General features: G+C 41.0%; 1 protein-coding gene across 1 annotated transcript in view; it reads left to right on the top strand.

The window, feature by feature from the left end:
* PDILT (protein disulfide isomerase like, testis expressed) overlaps positions 1-25,724 on the top strand; it is a 28,469-nt gene extending 2,745 nt beyond the window's left edge. Inside the window, exons 2-12 of the mRNA XM_086622480.1 lie at positions 6,976-7,188; positions 10,292-10,425; positions 13,607-13,744; positions 14,484-14,594; positions 15,580-15,705; positions 16,669-16,866; positions 18,174-18,243; positions 18,440-18,490; positions 19,863-20,044; positions 23,813-23,902; positions 25,647-25,724. Of these exons, the coding sequence (XP_086478606.1) occupies positions 6,976-7,188; positions 10,292-10,425; positions 13,607-13,744; positions 14,484-14,594; positions 15,580-15,705; positions 16,669-16,866; positions 18,174-18,243; positions 18,440-18,490; positions 19,863-20,044; positions 23,813-23,902; positions 25,647-25,724 (1,391 nt within the window). The remainder of the gene's footprint in view (positions 1-6,975; positions 7,189-10,291; positions 10,426-13,606; positions 13,745-14,483; positions 14,595-15,579; positions 15,706-16,668; positions 16,867-18,173; positions 18,244-18,439; positions 18,491-19,862; positions 20,045-23,812; positions 23,903-25,646) is intronic.
* The last annotated feature ends 1,401 nt before the right edge of the window (positions 25,725-27,125 follow it).

Below are 27,125 nucleotides of genomic sequence, written 5' to 3'. Positions count from 1 at the left end.
GCTTCCCAGAAAGCAGGATTTGTTCTGTTACTGTACCAACATGGGGAAAAGTTTGAGCTCCAAACTTTGATTCAACGCTCTAGGTTCTGCCTTAGGCCTATCTATCATGAGAAAACCCCAACATTTTCCCCGTTGCATACCATTATCTACTTACCAGTCCCACAATATTTACCTAGAGAGGCCTGCTTTGATGTCTTCTGCCCAGTGACTTCCAAATTCTCCTAATGCCCTTCAGTTCCACCCTCACTATGTCCCAGGTCTGCTTTCTTTCAGGCAAGGTTTACTATAAAAACATATGTTGATTTTCTGCCAAGCAGTATGAGGCTATCCTTGCGAGCTGAGCAAAGTACACAGAGCACGTACCCAGCATGCAAACAGAGTAATGACCCAGAAATCCGGCGCTCTTCTGCCCTCATTCCAACTGTGTTGCACAACAAGAAAATAACTGAAGGGGCAGCATAATGAGGGTGAGGAAAGACACAGGAGAAGTTCCAGCTTTGGGAAAAGCACTGAGAACACTGTCTAAAAACATTGTTAAGCAGGACACAGAAATGTGCCTACTCTCCCATGGACGCAAGCACTGCTGCCTGCCCAGCTGAATCACGTGCTCAGTATGAGCTAGGAGAACCTGATCTCAAAGCTCACATGAAAGGGCTCTTCTGCTGCAGTCTGTGGCATCTCCCCATCCATGTTAAACTGATCTAAACATCACTTAAATCACTATGAGCACAGGGTATATAGAGCACTCGCCACCAGCAGAAGGTAGATCTTACACCAGTGTTGCCTACATGGCAGAGTTTTACTGTTTACACTATACGTTAGCTGAATATAAGACTCTGTGTTGACTTTCATTGCAGAATATTGTTGCTTTGGAAAAAAAAAAAAAAAACAAAACAAAAAATCCCAAACACTCTGACAAAAATTCCCACCATGGAGAGGATCAACTTTATACACTTATAAGCACAAACACTACAAGCACTGCTGCACACCACCACAAACTGTGACCAGCTGAAGTAATGTATCAGCTTACTCTAGTTTTCCCAAGGACAGTAAACTGCCCGAACACAGTAAAATGCATCTCCTATTTAATTTCTCTTCAAAAGCCTTTCATGAACCTTTCCAACTTTCTGTCGTCAGAATGGTTTTCACAGGACTTTACAACTGTCTCATATTTCTCCGTGCAAGAATAGTCCTCAGATCTCCCAAGCAGCTCGGTGAAGACCACTCACATTTAAGGCTTTCTCAGGCCAGAGAGGCAGAAATAGCCCCCAACATGCTCCAGCCCAGGGGTGAAAAAAAGTGCATCAGCCCACATCAGCAACTGACCATCTTGCAACTGTTAAATGTACTCAACTACACTGTTTCTGCAAAGGAGGAGGTGTTAAACTGTTCTTTATTTTCACTGGCAATATAATGTGTTTAAACACAGCAGATATATTACAGTCAGGGATAAGGATCATTGTTTAGCTGGAAGGCTAATGATGCACTGGAGGAACATGCCTAGGGTAGCTCTGGTATCTTATTTTGTGGCAATATTTAAAGCCAGATTAGTCAAATAGCTATCAAGATTGGTTCAAATATGGATTAACTCGCCTTAAGCCAGACCAATGACCTCTCCAAGTCCCTTACAGCTCTAGTTCTGTAATCCTTTAACTTGGCTTTTGGCATAATTTCGGAAACACAAAACGGGTGCAGGGCATATGCTAATATCACTTTCTCCCACCTATCAGAAGAATCCAGGAAAAGGCGCAGACACCAGTGAATGTTTGACTCCCCAGATCTCTGAGAGTGCCTGCTCCTGTCCTTTCCAGTGAAAAGTTTTCAGCTCCTAGAGAAACACAAGGATAACCTAAGGATGAGCACGTAAGTGGTGCTGACCTTGCGCTGGTGCTTTGTGTGCCAAGTGCAATCTCATTTACGAAGAAGTGATGTTTACCTTTTCTAGCAGAGCATTTGTATAACCAGCGAGGCACTGGGTCAGTCATAAGATTCCTGCAGCCTGTGACTGACAATCTGTGCTGAGATAATGACATTTAACAGGCAAGATGGGGCTTACTCTTAAAGACGAATATCTCCTTTCCAAGGCACAAAAGCTGAAGGTGATGTTATTGAAAAAAACCAAGAAATTGCTGCCTATGTATACATACAGTTCATAAAAAGGGGGATTTCTAGGAAGCAGGGAATACATGACTGATTTTAAATCAATTATGTATATCAGATGGTTAGCTCACTCATGGAGCCAACATCCAAAGCATACTCACTCCCGTTCTAAGAACTGATTTCAGCATGCAGGAGTCTCCTCACCACAGGAGATGAACGCAAACAGTTTGAAACTGTTCAGAACAGGCATTTCTTACAACTAAGCTTCCTACAGAAACGTAGCGTGGTGTGGAAGATAGTGGAACACGGGTGCCTTGTTCCTGTAGGCTTCATCAGAAATCTGTGTCAGTCTTTTAGGAGCAAATCTTCTGAAAAGAGTCACTTAAATTGTTTGCGAAATATGCATATAAAAATGAACAGGATAGTGGAAATAGATGTTGGGACATGTACCAGGGTCACTAGATGATGTTCCAGTTGCCTGCTGCAGAGACTTACTGATTAGCATGGGTCCCTTATGTAAGGTGTCCCTTACACAAGCTCATTTTATTGAACGCTTTGAAAAAGCATCCAAATTGTAGAATAATTCTCAAGGATCCAAACTGTAGAATAATTCTCAAGGATCCAAATTGTAGAATAATCCTCCAAGTTTGCATAGCAGAAGATCTCAAGTGAACTGCAAACATTCAATTAGCTCCTTTTAAAAGTACAGAGGTTGACACAGGACATTATGGGCTGTATCTCACTGTAGAAGAGAATGAGAGAATCCAAGGTCACACACGAAAGTTTGCAACTGCAAGGTCCACATCCTTCCACTCTGACTGTTAAATGCAAATCCATCCTTCATCTCAAGTCTTCTACAGAGAAAATGATGTATCTGTAGTGAAACTGTAAAAGCAGCCTACGCAGAAGATAAAAAGTAGGACCGCTAAAATAATTTTTGACCATGACAGAAACTAACAGCAAGGAAATCAGTATTTAGCAGGACAACAGGCATATTCACAACGACTGCAGCAATCACTAGACTGTAGGCTGCAGAATAAAACTGGAGGCCACCAGCAATTACCTAAAGAAGGAGGAACTCATGCTGTCACGTATACTCACTTCAGGAATGCTTTAGGGTCATTAAACACATTCAAGTATCAAAAATTTTCTCTGTACACATTTCAATATACTTTAGTTCAGTAGACTGCTCTGAGAAAAAAGTAGCAGCTTACTCAGGTTGTTGATGTGCTCAAGAGAAAGAATCTCTCAAAGTACAAGTTTTCTGGTTCTCTTCCCACTTTTGTCATATCCATCCGGTGTGGCTTTGGGCAAAATACACTGACTTTCTAAGACAGAGATGATGACATATGATGATACCCCACCTTGTTCTTGATCCTTACACAGTCATGCTGTAGTTCTTCAGAGAGGCAGGACATTTCTCACAAAATGTTTTACATTGCCTAGAACAAGACTGCTAGCGGTTTGAACTATAAAAAATCAGATGCTGGATAATTTATTTTCAGGATCTTCTGTACCCATGATCAAATGGTGGCAATCTATTAAGATGCTCCTTCGGTGGTTCACATCTTTTTGGAAAAGGGCACTTCACAAAACAGCAATGACCAAGGTGGGAGGGAATTCAGTAACACTTCCAAAAGAGAGGTCAAACCCACTATCTAGGAAAAAAATTTTAAAATCTCAACAAACCCCTGAATTATCCTTCTTTTTATTTACAATACCACTAAAACTTCTGATAATGAAGACATTCTCCCATTGTTAATACAACGCTGTTCCTGAGCTGACAGCCTTTGAAGGGCCTCCCGCTTCTGGCAGCTGCGGTACAGCACACTGGTTTACACGGATGTCCCACCATCCAGGCATGTCTTCCCTCGTGACCTTACCTCCAACTCTGTTACCTCTCATCTGTGTCTGTCCTCATACTCTACTGGCGCTCAACTCTCCTCGAGTCTGAAGCCTGTGATGCTCATGTTAGCCTCAGCAGCTGCTTCCTCACCCCAATGCCTGAAGCGATGGATGTCAATAAAAATCTAAAACAGAGGAAGCGAAACAAAACTCAAGAAAAGGCTCCAAATAAAAGGAGTGATGATTTCCTGCAACACTCAAGCAACTTGAAAAATAAAGCACCTGGGAGGCAAACAGAGAATGAGTGGAATGAAAAGGAATTGATGGAAAGCTGAAGAGGAGTCTAATCACTCAGGAGAGCAGGGGAAAGGTGCGTGATGGATGTTTCCACACGTTTTCTGGGTAGTCAAGGAAACAGTTTTTATCTGTCTGCTGAAGAAGGCTGAACTTCTGTCTCGCAGTTATCAGGTTAATAGCACTCAGATTTCTCCTGGTCTCTGAGTGCAGAGATTACTTTTTATGGGATGGAGTCATGCACTTTTCCCACCTCCAGTCAGGAGCCAACAACTCTACCAACTCTCATTACCTAAGCACGCTCATTACACTACTAGTTATCTGCAACTCTGCCTATTCAGGTTATTTAGTGATAAGAGATTAGTCTTATCACTTTGGAATGGAAATATTTCAGAGAAAAAGGGATCCTAAAAAATGCCAGACAATCTACATACATGTCTTATGTCTATAAAGCTTATTATTACCTGTACATTTGGAAAGCCTCTATGTGGCTTCAGCTTCTGTCTGGAGTTCAACAATTTTTTCTGCCCCTTCCCAAGAGAGTCCCATTTCATTGTGCAATAAGCATTTCACCCTCCTCCAGTTGTGGTAAAATAGCTGTGCAACCTTAGATTATTAGGAAAAAGTCATTATATTGAAATTGCCTCTGGTGTGAAACATTGCCTCGGAATTAGCTAGAAGGTGCTGGATCCCTACTTGCTACGTGGCTTCCTGCTCCTTATTGCAACAGCACTCTGTCCAGCGTGAGACACCCTTCCTCTCGGAAAGCCCAGTAACTCGGTCGAACAGTTCTGGGCTAACCCTGCCGCGTGCAATCATTGTGTATCAGCACTTTAAAATTGCATAGCAGGTACCTCATGTTTTATTCAAAAGTCCACATATCTTTGCAATAATTTTAAGCAGATATTTCAGACAGGCTCAACACAGGATCCCTAGAGGCAGCAGTATTTTTATAGGGTAGACACACTACTTATGTTGACAGGTCAGAACTTCTAATAGGTATCATGGTTTTCTGCAGTTACCTCTAGAGTATATTGAGATACAACTGGAGATAGTACTCCATTTTTTTTTGTGCTAGGAGATAATACATTACAAACTCATTGCAAAAAGTTTAGTAAGACCATTTTTACAATGTGGAAAAAGGAAATTGAAGTTAGGATAAAATCTCTTTGAACATCTCTCTGTAAAATCAAAATAAATTTATTTGATGAAACAGTAATTTTACAGGCAATTAAACACAATTTGCTTTGGACTGACTCCTTAAGGCTCATTTACTTTATTAAAGAAGCACCTTCTATTCATCACCATAGTATGTGAGTGCCCCCTGAAAAGACACCAAGTTTTGTTCTACTAACAAGAACGCCCTTTGGCATGTTAGCAGCTGGTGCAGCTGTTGCAGTGCTGGGGTTTCTGTGAGCCTAAGTCAAGATGGGTTTATATGTGGGAGAATTTGGAAGGCGCTACCATGTTAATGTTTGAGAAAATAGCATTATTCAATGTTACTCTTCACACTCCTCACTGTAGCAGTTTGGTGGAAGAAAATGACTGATGGCTGGGATTCAGACCCAGGATAATGACGAATAATGCAAGAAATGTAACTCAGCACTGAGTTAGATTATTGGCTTTATCTTTCATTTATTAGAACTCACATAAAAGTGTGCATTCACTTTTTGGTTATAATTATGTTGGGCAATGTCCTCACCAGGTAGGCTGTAGAGAAGTGCATTTGTAATTTTGTGAAAGAACAAAGGACAGTTACTTTGTTAGATTTATGCTTTGGCACTTACGTGTGCTTGCTTGTGTAAGTATATATCTGAATGTGTGTATATACATGCACACATATATACACACAAAACCACACATAAATTGATGAAACCAAGATTAACTGGATGTTTTTCATCTGTTCCTATTTGAAAAGTGTATTGGTGAAAGGAAAAATTTTCTGTGTAGAATCTAAAGTAAAAGGTTTTGCTCTTTATAATAAATTTAAGAAGATCAAGTATCTCAATTTTATCAAAAGGAGACAAATTCATTTTCTTTTCAATCCAAGTTGAAAAACAGTAAAGCTTCAGGCCTTTACCTCTTATTTGACTTTGAATACAGAGCAGCCAATGTCTAACTAGTTTGTTTCTCTTACCCTTTTTTCATGTTAATATAACCTACAGCTCTAGGGCCCAGACTAGGGTGGCCCTTCTCTTCCTCCAAACACACAACTGCCATTCCAGCCAGAGAAGGGCTGGCACACAGCACGGCCTGCAGAAACAAGCCTCCAAGCTCTAAAAGACCATACTCTGTTAGGCTCTTCTTCCCTCCTCCATGTCTTATCTGGAAAAGTAGTTTCTGCATTACAAAGGTTTGCCTCAGTGAAGTGCTTACAAAAATGGTATCTTATCAGAGAGTCCTAATGTGAGTAATATCTAAGCCTGTCCTTGATCTCCCTTTAACTCATACCCGCCACACTCAGCCAAACCACTTTTTAGTTCTGTGTCATTTCTTCCCAACAGCAGACTATCGCAATCCTACTAGTTGTTCACTGTGACTGGTCCAAGGACATGTGGAGTGGTGAACAATCAGCATCAACACAAAGAATTAAAAAGTAAAGATAATTTCTCATTTATTTGAGTCATAAAAGACCTTATTCAACCTTTCCAGCTACTACCTGACACAACAACGTCCACTAGAAAGCTTCAAGCTGCAGCCTATGTAACCCGTTCTCTTTTGATTGACCCTTTCCAGATGTTTCTTTATCTCAATCATCTCAATCTCAGACTTTGTCTGAAGAATTTGCTAAGGCTGCACGACAGCTTAAAAAAGAAGCTCCAAGAATACTATTTGGCAAAATTGATGTCACACACCAATATGATTCGAGAAAAGAATTTAATATTGGAGAGCTTCCTACTGTGAAATTTTTTGTGGATGGCAGCAGGAAAGATCCCATAGACTGCAAAAGTAAACTGTCTTATGCACTGACAAGGTAATGAAATGTAATGACAGGATCTATCTATTATGCCACTGAGAAGAAAAATATAGATGCTCAGATAAAGAACATGCGAGGTAGCAAACTGGTTTTAAATATACAATTACCTCTGTTCCAATACAAGAATTTGGATTGGAATTCATTTCCCAAGTGTATAACTGAATGTGCTTCTCTGTGTTTAGCTCAGGCAGTCAAATTCATTGCTGGCGTAATTCCACTGAGTACAGAGAATCACCCTAACAAGACGACTTACTCCCGTTTCCCACAATAAACACAAATAAGTTACACCAAACAAAAATTTGGTCCCAAGCCTGCTCCATTTGTACTTTTTTTGGTTCACTGCAATTCCCACGAGTAGCATGCCTACAGAAGCAGACTGGAGCAATACTCTGTGCATCTAACAACGAACCGTGAATTCACTAAGTTGCTTAATATACAGATATACTTCCTAAAACAAGCAAAAAAAATTTGCAATTTAGCCATCAGAGGGAGCTCATATGTGGCTCAGAAAAAAACATGGAATCATTTGAAATCTTTTACGGAAAGTTATTAAGCAAAGACAACATATTGGAATAGGACTGACTTGAGCAATTCTGGGAAATCCAGGCCTTATTAAAGTTCCTCTTTCACTGAAAGCATATATGAGACAGACATTTACTTCTTTTTTTGCCTAAAATGATGAACTTTTACAGAGTTGACAAAAACTGCATGACTTGGCCAAGTGTCTGTTAGCATACTCTGATTAGATACAGCTGAGTCACAAGTTTAATACAAACAAACAAAAAAAGGAACCTAAAGTTTACCTCCTGAGCCTGTACACAAGCGAGTGCTCTGATGTCTTTAACTGCTGAGCCCCCTGTGGCTGCTGCTGCTAAAAGCTGATCTTCAGTATTTTTAGTAACTCGTTCCTCCTTGCTATTGAATTTCTTACCAAGTTCCTATCATCTAGACTTGTGCAAACAGCAGCTTCTGCACAAATGCCACTGAAAGCGTGATTTGCCACACTGAACTTTTATTAGAAGTGCTGATACACGAGAGTGAAAGCACCTACCTTCAGTTTCTGATTAAATCCATAGCACAGACAAGAAAACCTCTTTTCAACTGGTAAACCTATTTGACAGGTATGCTTGTGAGAACCGGTGAACGCCGAGTATCGTAACACAACATGCGTGTAGTCACCCTTCAGCAGAGAGCTGCTATTTAAGACACACTTACTAGCGAGATGTTAGGAAACTGGCTTCTGCTCTGTGATTTGTACAAAATAGCATCAACCACTCAGAGCACATGTACCACCAATAACGACTCGAATTACATTTTGTTGACTGGTAAATGCTTATGTATAAAAACTAGTAAAATCTCTCCTATCGCATACGACTAAAACCATTGAGAACTGGCAACTGGAAATGTGCAGTGACCACCCAATGACTTCTCATACAGAACTTGGTATACTTCATACCACAAAAGAAACTGCAGACCTCACTTAAATTCAGAAATTAACTCAAATATGGAAGAGGGGACTTTTGAATGGTTGTTCTGGCAATGGACTTAGTATGAAAGCCAAGTACTAGGCTTTGTAAAATCATCATTTGCAACTCCAAGGCCAGAATTTGGCCAGTAGAAACAAGCTACATAGGCAATTTAAAGCAACCAAATAAAAGATTAACCACATAAAAAATATGCTGAGGGATAGGCTGCCCAGGGAGGTGGTTGAGTCCCCATCCCTGGATGTGTTTAAGAATAGGGTGGATGAGCTACTTGAGGATATGGTTTAATGGGGATTAGGGATGGTTGGACTCGATGATCTCTAAGGTCTTTTCCAACCTAGAAATCTATGAAATCTATGAATCTATGACTGTATCACTGAAATAAGCTGCCAGAGCTCAATTCTGCATTTAGACAGCAGAAGTCAAGCGCTATGTGGCCACTAGATACTGCTCTGTGCATTGCTCTGCAGCCTGTACACTCCAGAGCAGATGCCTGCCCGCTTCACCTGAAGAAAAGAGTATTTTAAACTAGTTGCAGCGCAGCCTGCTGCGAAATGACTTGATGGCAGTAAAATGGTCTGACTCAATTTTGATCTTGTCATATTGCTAAAATGCACAGTACCAGGACTTGCATCTTCGATAATCCACTTGTACTGTACATCTTGACTCTGGCACTTCACGGCATATAGAGTTTTTCTTTTACATATATAATTTTCATTAACTCTTTGCTGGACTCTTCCTCTGGTCCAACAAGGATGACATACTTGCAGAAGTGAAAGGGCTACTTTACAGCCTTTACTTTTCATCTCCTGAGTCTCAATTTGTGGCTCCAATTCCTTTGAAAACCTGATAGCTAGAAAATATATTATTTAAAGAGACTCAAGATTCCTAAAACTCCTGAAAGCTTAAAGAGAATTTAACAAATACACAGATTGACTGTAATCTCAGTAAAACTGGCAGTAGTAATTGGAACCCAAAAGCTGGAACAATCCAGAATTAAAGGACAACTTCGACACTTCAGCTTGGTTTCTTGTGTTTATACTGAAAAGTGAAGACGCAGCACCACAGAGGAATTCTAACCTGTCTCTGTGCCTATCAGATCCCTTCTGCAGCACCAAAGGAACAATTTTGACACCTAATTTAATTGAACAGATAGTTCAATAAAATCTGCAATTGGTTTGAAGTCATTTTGGATTAAGCCTCAGGCTGATAGCTCTTTATAGCTTACTGTGATTTTGGGACACATGAAATCTTGCAGAGCAGGTTTTCTACTTGTCTGAATTTCCTCATCTCTGTTCTCCATCTGTGATTAAGCAGTTAATTGGACATACAGCCGTTTGTAGAGGTCCCAGAAAACAGTACCAATTCATCATTGATCTTCTAGAGTCAGCAATAGTTTAAATGGTGACTAGAACCTGAGGCTGAAATTGGATGCCCCAAGCCCATTTTGAATCAGCTGTGACCTCAGTCCTAAGGAGCCCATGTCCATTTGTATTCAGCATCCTTCTGCACCTCCACTGCCTCTATCTTGATTGCACAGAAATTTGTCATTCATTTTTATGGTCATTTTAACTCTCTTTTCCTTCCTCAGGAGTCAGACAGGCTTCAGCCTTTATTACATGGGTGAAAAGAAGAACAGGACCTAGCACTGTTTTAATCAACTCTACTGATGAGGCTGAAGCCATCATACATGCTGACAATCTGGCAGTGATTGGCTTTTTTAAGGTAATTCACTGGAAAACTCAAAAGGCTGGTTTCTACTCTGTCTTTGGGATATACTGCTTGTCATGGCCACCAAATCCCACACATCCAAAAGACCTAGAACTTGCCTGAAAAACCCAGGCCCTCAGTTTTCTCTGTGTAGGTTTTTTTTATTTTTTTTTAATTAAATTGTTTCTATCTACGTTTTTGCACTTCTAGATAAGCAACCCAGGCAGAGATAAGAACATCTCCCAACACAGCACTTTTCCTGAACAGGTACCCAGGCACAGAGACCTACCACTCTGAGAGCAGCTTCTGAGAGCATGATGCTACAGCACTGTTTGCACAGCCCCGGTCACAGGGTTTCCTGTATCCTCAAGAAAGGGCTTCTGCCAAACCGTCCCAAATTTGGTGGCTGGTGGGAAGAGGGCAGAGCTATTGACCTACCTATCCTTACTTAACTCCATCCTTTTCTTTGGAGAGACTTAACCCACTGCTAGTGTGCGTTACACTGCTACTGGAGTCTCCAAATGCAAAAAGTTGTAATCCCTGCCCAGAGTTGTAACGGATCTAAACGGATCCATCTACCTGGATGAGGGGATTGAATGTACCCTCAGTAAATTTGCGGACGACACCAAGCTGGGAGGCTGTGTCGATCTGCTCGAGGGTAGGGAGGCCCTTCAGAGGGATTTGAACAGACTGGATCGTTGGGCTGAGGCCAATGGCATGAGCTTTAATAAGGCCAAGTGCAGAGTCCTTCACTTGGGGTATAAAAACCCCAAGCATCGCTATAGGCTCGGGGAGGAGTGGCTGGAGAGCTGCCTGGCGGAGAAGGACCTGGGGGTGTTGGTTGACTACCGGCTTGATATGAGCCAGCAGTGTCCCAGGTGGCCAAAAAGGCCAATGGGATACTGGCGTGTATCAAGAATAGTGTGACCAGCAGGAGCAGGGAAGTGATCCTGCCCCTGTACTCGGCACTGGTGAGGCCGCACCTGGAATATTGTGTCCAGTTTTGGGCCCCTCGCTTTAAGAGAGATATTGAGCTCCTGGAGCGAGTCCAAAGAAGGGCGACCAAACTGGTCAAGGGGCTGGAAAATAAAACTTATGAGGAGCGGCTGAGGGAGTTGGGGCTGTTTAGCCTGGAGAAGAGGAGGCTGAGGGGAGACCTGATTACGGCCTATAAATACTTGAGAAAAGATGGTGGGGAGGTAGGGGAAGGGCTCATTACATTAGTGATGGGAGATAGAACAAGAGGAAATGGGCATAAGCTTAGTCAGGGGAGATTCAGGTTGGATGTTAGGAAGTATTTCTTCTCTGAAAGGGTTGTCAGCCACTGGAATAAGCTGCCCAGGGAGGTGGTTGAGTCCCCATCCCTGGATGTGTTTAAGAATAGGGTGGATGAGCTACTTGAGGATATGGTTTAATGGGGATTAGGGATGGTTGGACTCGATGATCTCTAAGGTCTTTTCCAACCTAGAAATCTATGAATCTATGAATAAAAAATCTAGGGGTACTTGATCACTGCATTTCTATTCAAACATGGTGTAAAATCATAGACATGAATAGTTGCAGGCTGTTTTGGTGAAGGAATGTTTCCTTCCTGCTTAAGTTCATAAAAAAGCAGTAAATATTGACTAATATACTGGAGTGCCTTTTCTTCATCTTTCCATTTGATGATTTAAACAACTTCAGTGAAACTCAGGTGGGCAGAGAACAGCTCCATGAATATCACGCTAACTGTGGTTTTTAGCTCCTGCCAGCTAAGAAATGCGCATGGATGGGAAGTCATAACATACTACACTGCATATGATTCAACTCATGTAGTCCTTTCTCAAGCAAATTCCTACTAGTTTCCAGAGCAGAATAAGGTTCTTATGATTTGGGGCTGAATGATACAGAAAATAGTCACACAGTGCAAAATAAGTTTTAGCTGTCAAGGCATGCAGTCAGAAGTCAGTAAAACAGGAATAGTTTTTCCCTGCTTTTTCAATGTGCCCTTGAATATTTGGAACATTCAGTCAAGGATTTTCTCTACCTAAAGAGACTTTTATTCTGGTATCTCTCTGCCCAGTTAAAAGCACAGCATTTGGACTCATATCTAAACCGATAAAGTCCCAAACATGCTGGCTACAGTGGATAGTCCAAATTTTATGGATGTGGAGAACAGGATTCATTACCAAAACGCCCCATATTAACAGAGCTGGCAAACACATATAGCATAATAGGACAAACTGTGAAAATGCTCAGTGCCCAGAATTTTGCTTTGCAGTAATCTGCTTGCAACCACTTATGAAAGAAGGCAGTTTTCCAGTGCTGGGCCAGATTAGGAAGCCCTTGCTATCACAGAGATGCTGGAGAGTTCCCTGAATCACACTGATAGCAGATATTGCCTGTGGGTGTGTTTGACTGGACTCCATGATTTCACTCAGGGGCTGAAATGACAATAGATGAGCATGAGCTAGGTCAGAAACTTAATGGGTGGGAGCCAACAAAACAGTGTCCAAGTAAATAAAGAGCTGTATCTGGCCTTTTATTAGTCACAGATTGCTCACAAATGTGAGTGCCAGGATGCGCTGGGAAGTCTCAGCATATAAATTACTATTCAACTAGCATGAAATAATTGTCTGATTAAATCAAATCTGGAAGTGCTGTTGCCTTTCATCATCCTTATTTACTATTAGTTTGAGGGTGGACAGCACAGTGACTGTTTGACAGATGTAGGAGTCAATGTCCCTGCCTTGAAGAGCACTCAGTCAAAGCACCAAACCATCAGTCAGGTCCTCTTGCAAGCAGAGAGCCCTCCTCTCTAATCCATCACATCCTGCCAGCTGTGCAGATGAGCTGCGGCAGGGGAGCAGCTTTTGGCATGATCCTTCCCCATCTGCAGAACTCTTTGCAGAGTGTGGAAATGCCAGGGAGTGCAGGGCAGATGAGATGAGCGCAAGAAGGACATAGGGGACCATACACCATCCAAGTTGACCCAGGCCAGCTGACACTAGCTGGAAAGTTGAATGCACTAGTGGCGTCACAGCACTCCTAGGATCAACTCTATTGTGAAGATCTCCCAGAGAAAGCTATACCCACTTCACAATTACACTCTCTACCTCACAAGCCTTTAGGGGCCTGCCTCACCTGCAGCTCTCACTCCTACACATCCTCACAGGATGCAGGACACAGTCTTAATAAATATTCTTTTTGGGACTAGGAACTTCACAATGACAGTGTGGAAGATTTCTGTGAGACAGCAAGAGATGTGCCAGAAATGTCTTTCGGGATGACAGCCAGCAAGGACATCTGTGCTAACTACAGCATCCAAAAGAACACTCTTGTTGTGTTTAAGAAGGTAGGAGTGCAAGCCTAGCAGGCAAGGTGCAGTGAGCTACCATGGCACCTTTGGGCTAGAAAATGGCAGTTTAGGAATTTTTCAGATTGAATAATTTCCTAGTTGAAATTCAGACAGCTTAACACAAAAAAATATTACATTTACAGACAAGAGAGACAAGCAGGAGGCAAACAGCAACCTTTGGACAACTGCTATTTTCAATCTGGCTGCCTACATTCAAGCTCCTAATTTATGCTTAAGGATCTGGATAAATGTCTTTATTTTTCAGCCCACGTCCTAATCAACACATGCTGCCAGGTTCAGTGAGTTTTGCAGACCTTCATCTCTTTTCCTTTGTGTTGCTTTTGGCCAGGAATCTTCTTTTCTTCCAGTCCACAACAGAAGTGGCCAACAAAAAGAACAAAACTACACAGAAGTAGCACCAACATGTAGGCTATAAACTAGTCAGACCAAGGACGTTCTGAGTGAGCATGTGTCACAGTCAGTGTGTATAGATACAGAAAATACCTTTCAATATTTTAAGACTACTGCGCAAATTAAAACTGTCAGCTGTACCTTGAATTTTAGCTATAATCTTGTTCTGTAATCTAGCTGTGACGTTTATTTTACAAGTTACAGAATTTCAGTTACTGAGGATCATAAAACAGCAAAGCTGAGAAGAGCATTTTAGAGTAAAGACAGTCTCTGCTCTTATAGTCGATAAGGCAAACAACCTCACAAACTTCACTATCTGTCCAAGGGAAAACCAGTGCATAATGAAGTGCTTGAAGATGGCAGACAGAACAAACTGGATCTAACGAGGCTAATGAAAACCTTTACCTTGGATTTGGTCACTGAATATAATCTTGAGGTATGTGTATTTCACTATGTTAACAAAAGCCACAAGAGAAAGACAGGAAAGACAGGAACCCATGCAGAAAAAGACCTAGGGAGATACTCTGCTCCTTAGCATTTGAGAATTCTGTTTGCTTGTTTGACTAGGCCAGTCCTGAACACATCTAGAAACATCAGCAGAACCCAACAGGTGGCTCTTGGTCTAATCCAGGCCAGAGGATGCTTTCCTCTGGCAATGTTGTTTCTTAGAGGAGATGGGAACAGGGAACAGCTGGCGAAACAGTGAACTTGCCTGAACATGCAAACACCTCCTTCTTATGGAGCCAACACAAAGGCTTCTACAGCAACCTGGCAGAATGAGAGGCTGGAAGGTCAGTCCCTATCCTGACTCCAACCGTTCCACTGCCATGCAGCAGTGGGTACTCTGGACCAAGACAAGGAAGAAAGAAACCAGTAATAAAACTGCTAGTAGTGCAGGAAGGAAGGGAAAGACGTGGAAATAACTTGCTTTCCTGGGAGACACTCCATTGCCTCTAATCATGGAATGGTATGAGAAAAAGGGCAGCTCTGTGCAGGGAAGGAGATGTAAGCTGCTGATGCCATCCAGAAGTGAAGGAAGTTCCTCAACCAGGCCTAGCTCCTGCCGCTGGGCCTCCCTGGGTAACGCTGCCCTTTACTTTCAGCACACCTTTAGCATTAATTCTTCAGTGCGTCTTATACAGGAGGTCAGACTGGAAGATCATAACAGTCCCTTCTGACTAAAAATCTATGAAAGACAAGAAGATTTTTCCCTAGAACAGAGAAAACACTCAGCAGCTGCTGATGCTTCTCCCTATTTTCTTTAAAACAATGAAAAAAAAATAATCAAACTTATGGAAATGATTGGGAACTGAGTCTTAAAAGTAAAATTTGCAGTAGCAGAACTGAATGATACTCTGAGCCTCTGATTCACTGTTCTGCTTACAAAGAGTGGAACAGATGTTGAGTCTTTTGTTTCCCAGACATCTGTGAAGACTTTTGATGTCCCTGTTGAAAATCACATCCTGCTGTTCACTCCAACAAACTCGGAGATGTTCAATGAGATTCATGAAAACTACAAGTCTGCTGCCATGGAATTTAGAGGAAAGGTTTGTAATGCCGAATCCTGCTTTCCAAATATGAATGACAAAGGATCAATGGAAAAACACTCATTGATGTTACTGGTAAAAGTACACTGCTGTCAGTCCATCTTCTAAGTCTACAAAATCATTTAAAAACAGTTTCAGTAACTATTCTTTGAATTTCTTAAAGACATAAGCTGAAAAATAAACTTCACTTGAAAATGATCCTTTAAAACACAAATATCACACAAATCAACACTAATTCCATCTGCTCCTAATAACTCTGATTTTACAAATACTATCTTCCAGGAGCAACCTCCAACCAAAGACAGTTTTAGCAAGGTTCTGGCAGCTTCTGCCACCATGAGGATGTCACTGCCTGAACCAAGAGATGGAACCGGCTACAAAACCTGAGAAATATTGCAAGGCATCTGCATGGCCTTGCTTGCAGCACACGTTGGCATGTACACAAACAGGTATAGGCAGTCATACAAAGAAGCATTTCAGTTTTCCATTGTAAATCACTGTGGCGTTAGTCCTGCTCCAAGACACTGCTCTTACATGAGATACTGAAGAACGGCAAGTCATCTTGTAATAAAATATCACACATTAGTATTGGTAAAGACACATGGATTACAGGTGTTTCAGCTCTTTTATCCTGTTAAGATTTATTAGGAAGAGCAGTAAGAGCTTTGAGGAGTAATTTAGAAGTGTTACTAAAATAGGTGATAGCAAACCACTGTGAAAGGACAGAGGGAAAAGCTTCATTCCCTCTGGCTGCTCTAGCATTTGTTATTAACTTGGATCAAGGTATGATACAGTCCAGAGAGCTGCTGGTTGTCGGACTGAGACCAAAAATGGATCTACACAATTCCTTGCATTTAAGGTTAGATCCTCACTCATTGCCAAGCTCCATGGTCCATTTCTCTAAAATGGCTAAACCAAAGCTGGATGACTCAACCAGATGCATGACTCTGTCTTTATTATCAGATAATGTTTGTCTCGGTGGATACTAATGAAACAAGGAACGGACGAATTTTTGAGTATTTTCGCATCAGGGAGGTTGACCTTCCCGCCGTGAGAATCCTAAATCTGACAAGCGATGCAAAGTACAAAATGTCTGCAGATGAGGTGACTGTGGAGAACATAAGAGAATTTTGCCAGAGCTACCTAAATGGAAAAGCAAAGGTATTTCCAATACTAATGAGACGCTTCTCTACTACACCAGCTAAAACACTAACAAATTTGCAAAACATCCATTTTTTAATTAAAACAGTGTGCTGTTCTGATCATCGGTTTATTAATTTACTCTCACTCTAACGCAGTCATCTACAGCTGTTGACAGAGCATTCCTCTGTATTTAACAACTGAGGTGGACTACAAAGTTCTCCAGTCCTCCTACGTAAAAACTGGATAAATCATTTATAGCCTGATTTTAGTTGATTTCAGCTGATGTATTTTAGTGGCTTAAAAACTCCTTAGGTCTCAATCTTTCCAATACTGTAATGGAGATATTTCACTCCCTTAGCTGGAAGAGATGCAAACAATGATTGCAACAGATTCTGAGGTTACAGAGAAGTCCAGTAAATAGAAAATTGTCAGTTTCAGAGTGGAGTAAGATTTGGTGTTTGTTGTAAGAGAGTTTAGCAAAGTGCATTTTCACAGGAGGATCATTCCCAATGGTAAACACAGTATTTGTTGTCATAATGAGGCATCATTCTCCACACTCGTGAAAAATACATTGAAATGTTTTGCTTATTCAGTGCTCTTCAGGGTGATTTACTTTTGTTTCCATCATGAGAAGAAATGACAAAGTAGTCTGACAGCAGGCAGAATTTAAGAGATTCAAGTAGCAGATCCTTATTTCAATGTTGGAGGGGGGCAGGAGGACAGAAGAGGTGGAGATGCTTCCTCTTCTCCACCAAGATCTGCTTGAGTGGCACATTCCCACCACAAACAGCTTCCGTGGGGAATGTGTGTCTTTCTACTACTGTGCTGTGGTGTAAAAGAACAGAAATTGCCAGCTAATATACTGTAAATTGTAGAAGTCATGTGAGGACTGTGATTGGTGGTGAAGGCAGAGATTTAAGCAGCAACACATACCTTCTTGTGTGTTTTACATGACTTTTGAGAGCCCACAATAGGTCAGCTTTTCAGTAGTCTAGCTTCTGAACACTGGGCAACAAGAATTCAGGACAGTGAATGTCAATGCATTTCAAAGGGTCATTTTCGGACAATCTAGTCTGGAGTCTGTATAGAAGAGAGGGACAAGTAATTCCAACTACCAACTATGCAGGAGTGCGAGACCCCAGCTCCCCAGTGAAGGGAGAGAAGGTGGTAGCACACAAAGGCTGGCTAGGATGTAGAGATTTAACATACAGGAATAGTGCACATTAGGTAGAGAACCATCCCATTTGGCTCACGTTAACTTGAGCTGGAGTACAGCTTCTCAGTGCTCCCTGCACTTTCACAGCAGTGCTTCTGTTTCTGTTTAGCCGCATCGCTCTAGCGAAGAAATTCCAGAAGAATGGGACAAGATGCCTGTCAAAGTGCTTGTTGGGAAGAATTTCATAGATTCATAAATTTCTAGTTTGGAAAAGACCTTAGAGATCATTGAGTCCAACCATCCCTAATCCCTATTAAACCATATTCCCAAGTAGATCATCCACCCTATTCTTAAACACATCCAGGGATGGGGACTCAACCACCTCCCTGGGCAGCCTATTCCAGTGGCTGACAACCCTTTCAGAGAAGAAACAGGATTTCAACAGGATTGTCTTCAATACGACCATGACAGTGTTTGTTATGTTTTGTAAGTGTTATTGTTGTATTCAGATTTCAAGTTGCTTCAACGTGAAAAATGAAAGCTCCTGTTTACATACTAAACTAATCTTTGCACTTTACAGAAGCTGAGCTTAATGAATTTTTGTTGTCTGATGAAAGCATTGAAGAAAAATTTGTGTCATATCTATGGAAACACTGTGATACCTTTGCTGACTTAGGGTTGCTCTGAATAACACTAGATCCCTTAAGTAAATATTTGTCAAGGCTGTATCAAATCTCAGTGTTGAAAGACAAAACGACACTAGAACGTCATGTTGTACAACGGAACATTACAATGTGCTGCACTGTATGAGTCAAGCTGTCTTCCAAGGACAGAGGGGCAGTTAAGTGAGGTTGCCTGGTTATAATGCTCTGGGATTAAATCCCAGAGAGGAGCTGTGGTTTAGCAAGTCGTAACTCCTTTTTTCCTCCTCTGTCTGCAAGGGAAGTGGCTTTCCTGCTTGACCCTTCCCAGCAAGAAACCACCGTCCTATCCCCGTACCAGCCTGCAGAGATTAGTTTGTGCCTTTGTTACTTCAGTACCGCAAATGTGCAGCATTAACATAAATATAGACAACTAGCTGTACTGACCTGAATTCCAGAAATTTTTAAAGGTAGTATGCTCCTGCAATCCTCCTTGTTGGCTGCAGCCACTTCATTCACACAAGTTACTTCTACATTTCAGTATCATGAACAAACTGATCTCAGCAGGAATTGAACCAAGTCCTCTGGAAATGAAAGGCTAATAAAAGGGATGAAGTGTATTCAGGAAAGTGCCCCAGAAATTTTAATTCCATTTAAACTGAGTATGAGCACTGTTCTCATGACTGAAGGACTGTGACCATGTTGTATGCTATTTAAGGACATACTGGCTTCTCAGCAGTTTGCCTTTTGGCTAACCTGCATGAATGCAGTGGTCTGAGTCAAAACACCACCATACCTCAAACTCCTCCTTTCAGTTGTAAGTTTCAATGCAGTTAATTTCAGCATGTAGAAAGCATTTTGTGCTTTTGGCAAGTATTTCACCATGGGAATGATGCAAGGCTTACTTGAGTTGCATTGGGTTATCTGGCACATCTCTCCAGCAGTGTCATATGACAAGTGTTGTATGTTTGTTGTAGTCATAAAAGCTAAACAGAGCTAAAGCATCACTGCTATCAGAAATGCAGTAGGGAATAGCTAGTTATCACCACATGAAAACTCATGAAATTCACGAAGGGCGGACGGTTTCAAGTAGAAACTGACCATTACCAAAATCCAAAACTATGTTATCTTTAAGGGCTAAACGGGTCCTAGTGATTGCACCAGTCCATGATCTTCTGCAAAACTGTATCCTTCTACTTTGGTTTTTCAATCTGCAGATGCCCCTTGGTCCTACAACTGCAGAAAACTCCTGCCAATCTGGGATAAGCTAGGAGAGCAATATGAAAATCACAAAGACATAATCATTGCGAAGATAGATGTGTCAGCAAATGATATCCTGCCCGTTGGATTAGACAGCTATCTGTTCTTCAGACTCTTTCCTGCTGGACTAGATTACCAGGTGAGAAACTGTCAGGGAAGAATGTGGAGACAGAGGTGTAACCTTAGGGGATATGTGTGAGTGTGTGTGTGCACATGCGCGCGTGTACACACACGTCACAATAAGAAAGGAGTCCTTTATGCGAGAAAGCTTTGGTCCTTATTGACTCAACATTAGATTCATTGCTGTCAAGAACCTGAATTAGAGGACAAACCCTTCTATCATCTTCTCCTATGTGCGAGGCTGTGGTAAGAGACTATGTATCATCTACCAACTTGGACCTACAAGTCCTTACAGCCTTACATTCTCCTGTTTTAACACCTCCAATCTGCCTGTTGGGTTCTAGCAACAGTCTCAACTCGGAGCGAATTTACAGATATCTCCTAATCATTGCAGTACTTTTACTTCAAACCATGACAAGACATATACAGTCTCCGAACTACCCTGTGCCAGTTGTTTCTGGAGCAAGTATGACTATAGCTTCTAAAATGCTGGTACTACTCTTGTTGTATCCTCTACATTTTCACAAAACTCAAATCCCAAAACTTTCTTCTATACACTTATGCCAGTCATTTTACTTCATTCCAGTATTGGAGCCTCAATTGGGAATAAGTATTTGTTGTCAAGACCAATGATCTTTAGAATATGCTACCTAATGCATCAACTATGTTATACAATAATGAGAAAACGCTGCTGAAAGAGGAGGCAAAGAAAAATATTAGTTACATTCCTCCATCTATGTAGATAATCTAATTAAAAAGAAAATATCTCTGAAGCAAAAAAAAATTAAATTCAAAGATACTGTTATAATTAAGACATTACTAAGCTTTTCATTTTTCTTCGTAGTCTCAAACTTAAATTAAATTCTAAGACATTTGCCCATGTCCTCATTTAATCTTTTAGGGAGAGATTTTCCTCTCAGATGTGCATGCACAGCTTCTAATGAATTGAGCTGCAGTCTTGCACACTCACACTGTGTTTAGTCTTTATGCAGAAAAGCAGAAACCCATTAAATGCTCATAATAAATGTCAGTTTGCCAAAAAATACCAGTAGCAACTTTCATTAACTATTAAGGGATTGCTTCATACTTAGATATGCCCTGAAATTAAAGAGTATTTGAAATCTCAAGTTCTTCCTTGTGCATCACGGTTTTATGTCAGCTCCCTCAACTTTAGAGATTTTAACTTGTACTCGGCTGCCAGCGCAGGTGACCCACAGGTGTCTGCAGTCTCACAGACCCAAGTGTTCTTTCTTATGGCACCATATCAACAGCTGCCCACAGGCGCCTTTACTCACTACAGACCATTATAAATGATCCGAGACGCACTTAAACTGCTAATCCACAGTCGCTGCAACAGCTCTCCGTCATTTCCCACCCAGCCAGCAGTTACAGCGGGAATTCTCCCACATATACTTGTTCCTTTCTAGAAGTTAACTGAAGTCAGAGCACAGAATACAAATGTAGTATCACAACACACCAAGGCTCAGAATATCTACTATGTTTTTCACTGCATGGGCACTGCCCCAAACTTACAATCCCTACTCCCTTATTCTGGCCATGAAAAGAATGATAGAAGGGACTTGGAGCCAAAGAGAAACTGGTATGTTCAGAATGAAGAAAAAGAGGAACAGGAAATACATACAGTCCAACAAATAACACCTGATGCAACCTTGATTTCACATAGATATCTTCTCTAGCCTTCAGTATTTTGCTAGTGTTAGAAACACAAACGCATGAGCTTTCCAGTTACTTCTACTGATCCTTCACACTGCTTAAGGACTAAGGATGAACTGAACACTAGTGCAGAAGCAGTAGGAACTCTAAAGATGAAATAACTACTAGAAGATTCTAGAAAGCACATCAAAACGCATGTAAAGAAGTCTGAACCTGCTCCTGATAAACCAAAGGAAATGCAGCTAACATAACATGACCCAAAGCTGTTTTCTAGATCTGGAATATCATGTTCTCTGACCACCACAGACACCCTTACACCTCCTCAAAGGCAAAGTCACGGACAGAACACATTCCTATGCAGTCTCTTCCAAACACTCACCTGATGAGATCGTATCAGATACTACCCTCCAACAGAAATATCTGCTAGGTCTCCAGGCTATGAACTGTCTTCTTTCCAGTGGACTGTCACTCTTTAGACTGTTTAGGAACAGGTTCAGCTTTTCCTGAAGTTAATGACAAGTTATCCTCTTACTTTCAGTGGATGAAAAACTAGATGCCTGACAACATTTTAAAATCAGGAGCCACTTTAGGTTAACTGGAGCTAAGTGGAGCTGGATGAGCTAAGAGACCTAGATCTATAGCTGGGCATTTAGGCATGTGCCCAGCTTCCCAAAGCACCAAATGCTGCTGTGTTGGGTAACAGTTATAGCCAGAGCTGAAGGAACAAGAGAGTGAATCTGATGAATTACATGGAGGAGGGAGTGACCAGGCATCATCTGAGCTCCATCTGTGAAGCTGATGAACAACTCATCCACTGTGTCATCCACTCCAAATTTAGGAGAAAAACATGCAGGCTTTCAGATGGATATTAAGATTATTCTATTTGTTTCTATGGATTAAATGAGAAAAAATAACATTTACATACTCTTACACACTGATTACTGTAACGACAAGTGTTGACATACATCCTTAGTAACTAGTGCAGGGATCAGCTTCTTCTCTGGCTTTACAGGCTTTTGGGCGCTGAGAAATAGCTGTTCCAGCCATCATCAGAGTCAATAAAAACCAAGACTCATCTGAGATATTAATTGCCTCTAGAGGAATCAAATAATCTTTCTCAAGAAACTTAAGCTTGCAAACTTAAAACAAATAACTTCAAGGTTGCCACACTTTTTATCACAAGAGAATACGTTACTGAATGGAGATATCAAATCTGCATTTGCTTTTAGTGAATTCAGCAGAGAACCGAGGTGTTTTGTTTACAGCCCTTTGAATGCAAATCAGCCATAAGAGCAACTAGCGTAAAGTAACGCAGCATTATTGGTCTCAGTGGGAGTAAGTCAGCTGAACTCAAGTGAGAATAGGCATCTGTCTACTTCTAAATATACTCGGATACAGCAGACAATTCCCTATGTCATGCACATGAGCTACAAATTTTTGTTAAAAGGCTTATGCAAGATCCTTTTATACTTCCAGAGAGCAAAGGCACGGAGGGGGAGGAAATCTATAAAATACAGTATGGTGCCTAGACCTACTCAAAGAATTTTAAAGCTCCAAACTGGAAGTGCTTCTTCCATTAAACTTTTGAGAAAGAAAATCCTCTATAAGCCCCCAACTTAAGGTGAAGTATAAGAAAATTAATGTCACTGCTCTTCTTCCTCCTGCTCTTACTGAACATTCAAGCTGTGCAACAGCTGGTACTTCTGGATTGTGTATTTTAAAACTTTTTCAGAATCTGAATTTCCATCAAAATCTTTAGACAGCTTTGAATATCATGGCTGGACACTTCAAAATATCTTGCAATTGTTTATTGTTAAACACAGAAAAGACATTGATGTCAGTAGTTGGCAGGATCCCAGACTGATAATATACAATAATGGTTACAGTTTTTATACAAATCCTTTTCTTCTTAGAGATATACATTGATTTCTTCTTTACACTTGAGTTTCGGATGACATTGGAACCTCCTGTGCCTCTGCTCTCGCTTTCTAAACTAAGCACAAAAGTCTAGAGTTTGGTCAGGCTGAAAACCTGAAACCCTCCAGCTGATTGTGCTGTTATTTCCAACATTTTGTGTACAGAGTTAAATACTTAACCTTAAAAGTCTTTTCAGGAGGTGGCCTATGCTGGGGAGCATACCTTGGAGGCATTTTCTGAATTCTCAGAAGCACAAAGCAAGACAAAAGCAGAACCAGGAGAGAAGGTAGGCATCGATCCAGACACTGACTGATCTGCTGTGCAACCCGAGGCATGTTCATGGCTTGTACAGACACACCTGAACTGGCTGTAGCACAGCCACATGTATGGGCTTCTGCCACTGCTCACATTAATGCTTCGGCAGTTTGTACCAGCCTTTAGCTGGTTTCCAGCTGCCTAGCTTGGCATGACTACACTAGCTGCAGTTATATACCACTGCCTGGTTGGCACATGCCCACTCACATCCTTGTTTTCATCACACAAAAACTTCTCCCACTGCACATGTTACCACTGAGTCACTATGATAATACTCTGGTAGTACTGCAGGGCAGAAAGGAACCTGCATCTCGACAGGTGTAAGCAAAACTTTGTCAGGATTTTAGCTGGAAAAAAGAAGTCCCAACTAAGTTAGTGTCAGCTATTGCTGTAATGGTTCAAATATCCATTGCCCACCTCATCCTGCTACACTCACTGTGGCTTCTCTTCTTCATAAAGCAAGGGCACAACTGAAAGCAGACGCCCTCTCTCTTGGCAACCTGGTTATGAATATTGTCTGATTTCTCAACCCGTTCTCCTTCACTGTAAATCAGATCAGATAAGCATTAGCTGTCCCAGATCAGCCTTTTATTTAATCCCAGATGCTTCACTGCAAAAAGACATACTATAAGTGAACAATGTGATCAAGCTCCACACAAACAGTTCCAAGTAACAGAAGAAACCTAACATATAGATGGAAACACCGTCCATCCAGTATAACAATCCTGGGCCCGTTCTGCCTGAAAGTGAAGAAGTAGATCCACAGGGTGGCAATAGTTATAATTAATGCTCTTTTCAACTAGAAGGGAAACTGTCTGTGAGTGGAGAAACAGTTGCGAGTTTTCACTTATTTCCACCAGAGGCTTTGATTTGCCCCTGAGTTCACCACTCAGATAGGTGGTTACAGATGAAGAGAGATGACTAAGTAATATTGGGACACAGAAGTCTGCAATGAAGGATCAGACACCTGCCCAAACATTGCATACTTCTGTTTTCCAGTACCCAAAGCCTATGTTTGATGTCTGCCTCTGTTGCATGTTCTTTAGTGATGTGTTTGAAGCAGATCTGTTGAGTTCTACACACAGTCTTTCACCGTATATTCTGTCATCTCGTCTTCATGCTTGATTTCACATTAAAGAGTAAGTAAAAAAGCCAGTTTAGGAAACACCATTAAAAAAACCGCTCTCTGTAGCAAAAGGAGTAAGTAAGTAATTGGCATTTGCTCATCTGTTCACATTCTGTCCTTACCTAACACCTGCCAAATTTTCCCAGAAGACTGCAGTTTTAGACCATTTGCAGTACAGTGCTCAATGTGAAGTCCCCTGTTGGAGCAACTCTTGGTCCTCACCTCAGGGCATTCACAAACAAGATAAATAAGGTAGTTTCTTTTGAGATTCCTTAGGAAAGACTGTCTTATGCCCATCAGCTTACCAAACATGGTTTTCCAAGTTCTTACTAAACTTCACCTTCACACAAAGCCTCATCTAAGCTTTGCCATAAACCAGTGTAAAGGTTTGAAAACACAACATGTTTTAGTAACAGCTGCACTTCCTCTGACCTCATCAACACACCCTCAAGTTTCTTAGTTGAAAAGATGAAAATCTGTATTTCATATAATCTTAAAATTTTTTTTGGAAGTAAAGAATTACTAAAGCAATTCTCTTTGTGAACATCAGTAATAAGCAGCTTTGCTCTTGCATTTGCTTTTTTAAAAGGATCATTCAGGAGGAGGAATCAAAGACAACTTCAGCCAAAAAGAGACTGTAATAACAGAGAAAGAAGAACTTAAATAGTATAGAGAAAGAGCAATATTCTGAGGACTGTGGGGAATCATTCCTGGAAGGAACTCACTGCAAGAATGAATCATCTCAAGTGAACACAGAGCTGGATCAAAAAAATAAAAGTAAAGAATTCAATATCAATGCCTCATTATGGTGACCTCTCTTCTGAATTCATTGTAACTCAGTTTTACCAGGATCAGTTGTCATGGCTTCTTAAAATATTGTCAATTTTGCTTAAATAATGCCTTTATTATTGATAAAACTGCTCTCATTTAGAAAGGTATATGTGCCATGGCAAACAGATTGAGATCTAAAACTATTCTTTCTGAACAAAATCTGTAACAGGTTTGCAACCAGTTGCTCTCCAATTTACCCTAAACCAGCCCTATTGTTTTCAAAGACTAACTGCTCCTAGAAGGATGGGACTAACATTGCAAAGAGCATTTCTATAGCGATCTTCAAAAGAAGTAATTGAAGCTAGAGGCTATGCCCAAACGGGCACCAAGGAGCAATTCGAGCTTTTTTAATTATCAAGCAGGAGAAAATGCAGAAATCAAGATATAATTTAATTCCAATAAGAAAAACATCATACCTAATACACAAAGTCACAGGTATGACTTGCATTTTAGTTACATATAATGCTAATGTTCATTGGGACTGCAATTAAATCCTCTTAATATGCTGCTTGTGGCACATGTCCTGTGCTATATCACCATTCCTAATACAGCCCACCTGGGTTTTGTAGGTCTTGGACTTAGTCTAAGTAAACTGCTCTAGAAACTATGTGAAATTGGTGAAGAACACTGACCAGATGGGCTCCACATATTCAGGTTTCTGCCATCTGCAGTTCCCTCCTCTGTCCCAGCAACATCACCTACAAAGGGAAAAGGAGCTTAAAGCTACATGGGGAAACTGTAGCTTAAAAGTCAGGATGGCAGATCTGAGAGATGCAGCTCACTCCACTTGTAATTGTGAACCACAGCTGAGCTATTATTTAAAACAGAATTCCTCTTTAAAGATGCCAAGTAAAGTTAATTCTCATGTTTCTTTAACTGAGCAAATTTTTGATAGAACTGCAATACAGTGCAAGTCAAATCAAAGTCTCACTTAGGGGCATGAGGAAAATGGAAAAAACATGTGATTCCAGATATCGGGGTGCTGGTTTTCAAGAGATCAGCCTAAGTTTGCTGTGGGTGGAAACTCCCACTCCAGATGGACAGCATGGGATGCAGTTAACGGTGTTTCTCAGCACCTTTGTTAAGAGGACTTTATTTGCAAATATCACACAGAAACAATGACTTGTCGATTCAACCACTAAGTTATGCCAAAACTGTTGCTATTATACACAACTGAAGAAGACAATTCTCCTTTGGATATCAGACAAAGTTCTCTGAGACACTGCCAGAAGGGCCT

Source organism: Tauraco erythrolophus, chromosome 17, assembly GCF_009769465.1.
Source record: "Tauraco erythrolophus isolate bTauEry1 chromosome 17, bTauEry1.pri, whole genome shotgun sequence".
Classification (NCBI taxonomy): domain Eukaryota; kingdom Metazoa; phylum Chordata; class Aves; order Musophagiformes; family Musophagidae; genus Tauraco; species Tauraco erythrolophus.
Note: the sequence above shows the minus strand (reverse complement) of the source record. Positions and strands in the feature narration are given on the sequence as shown.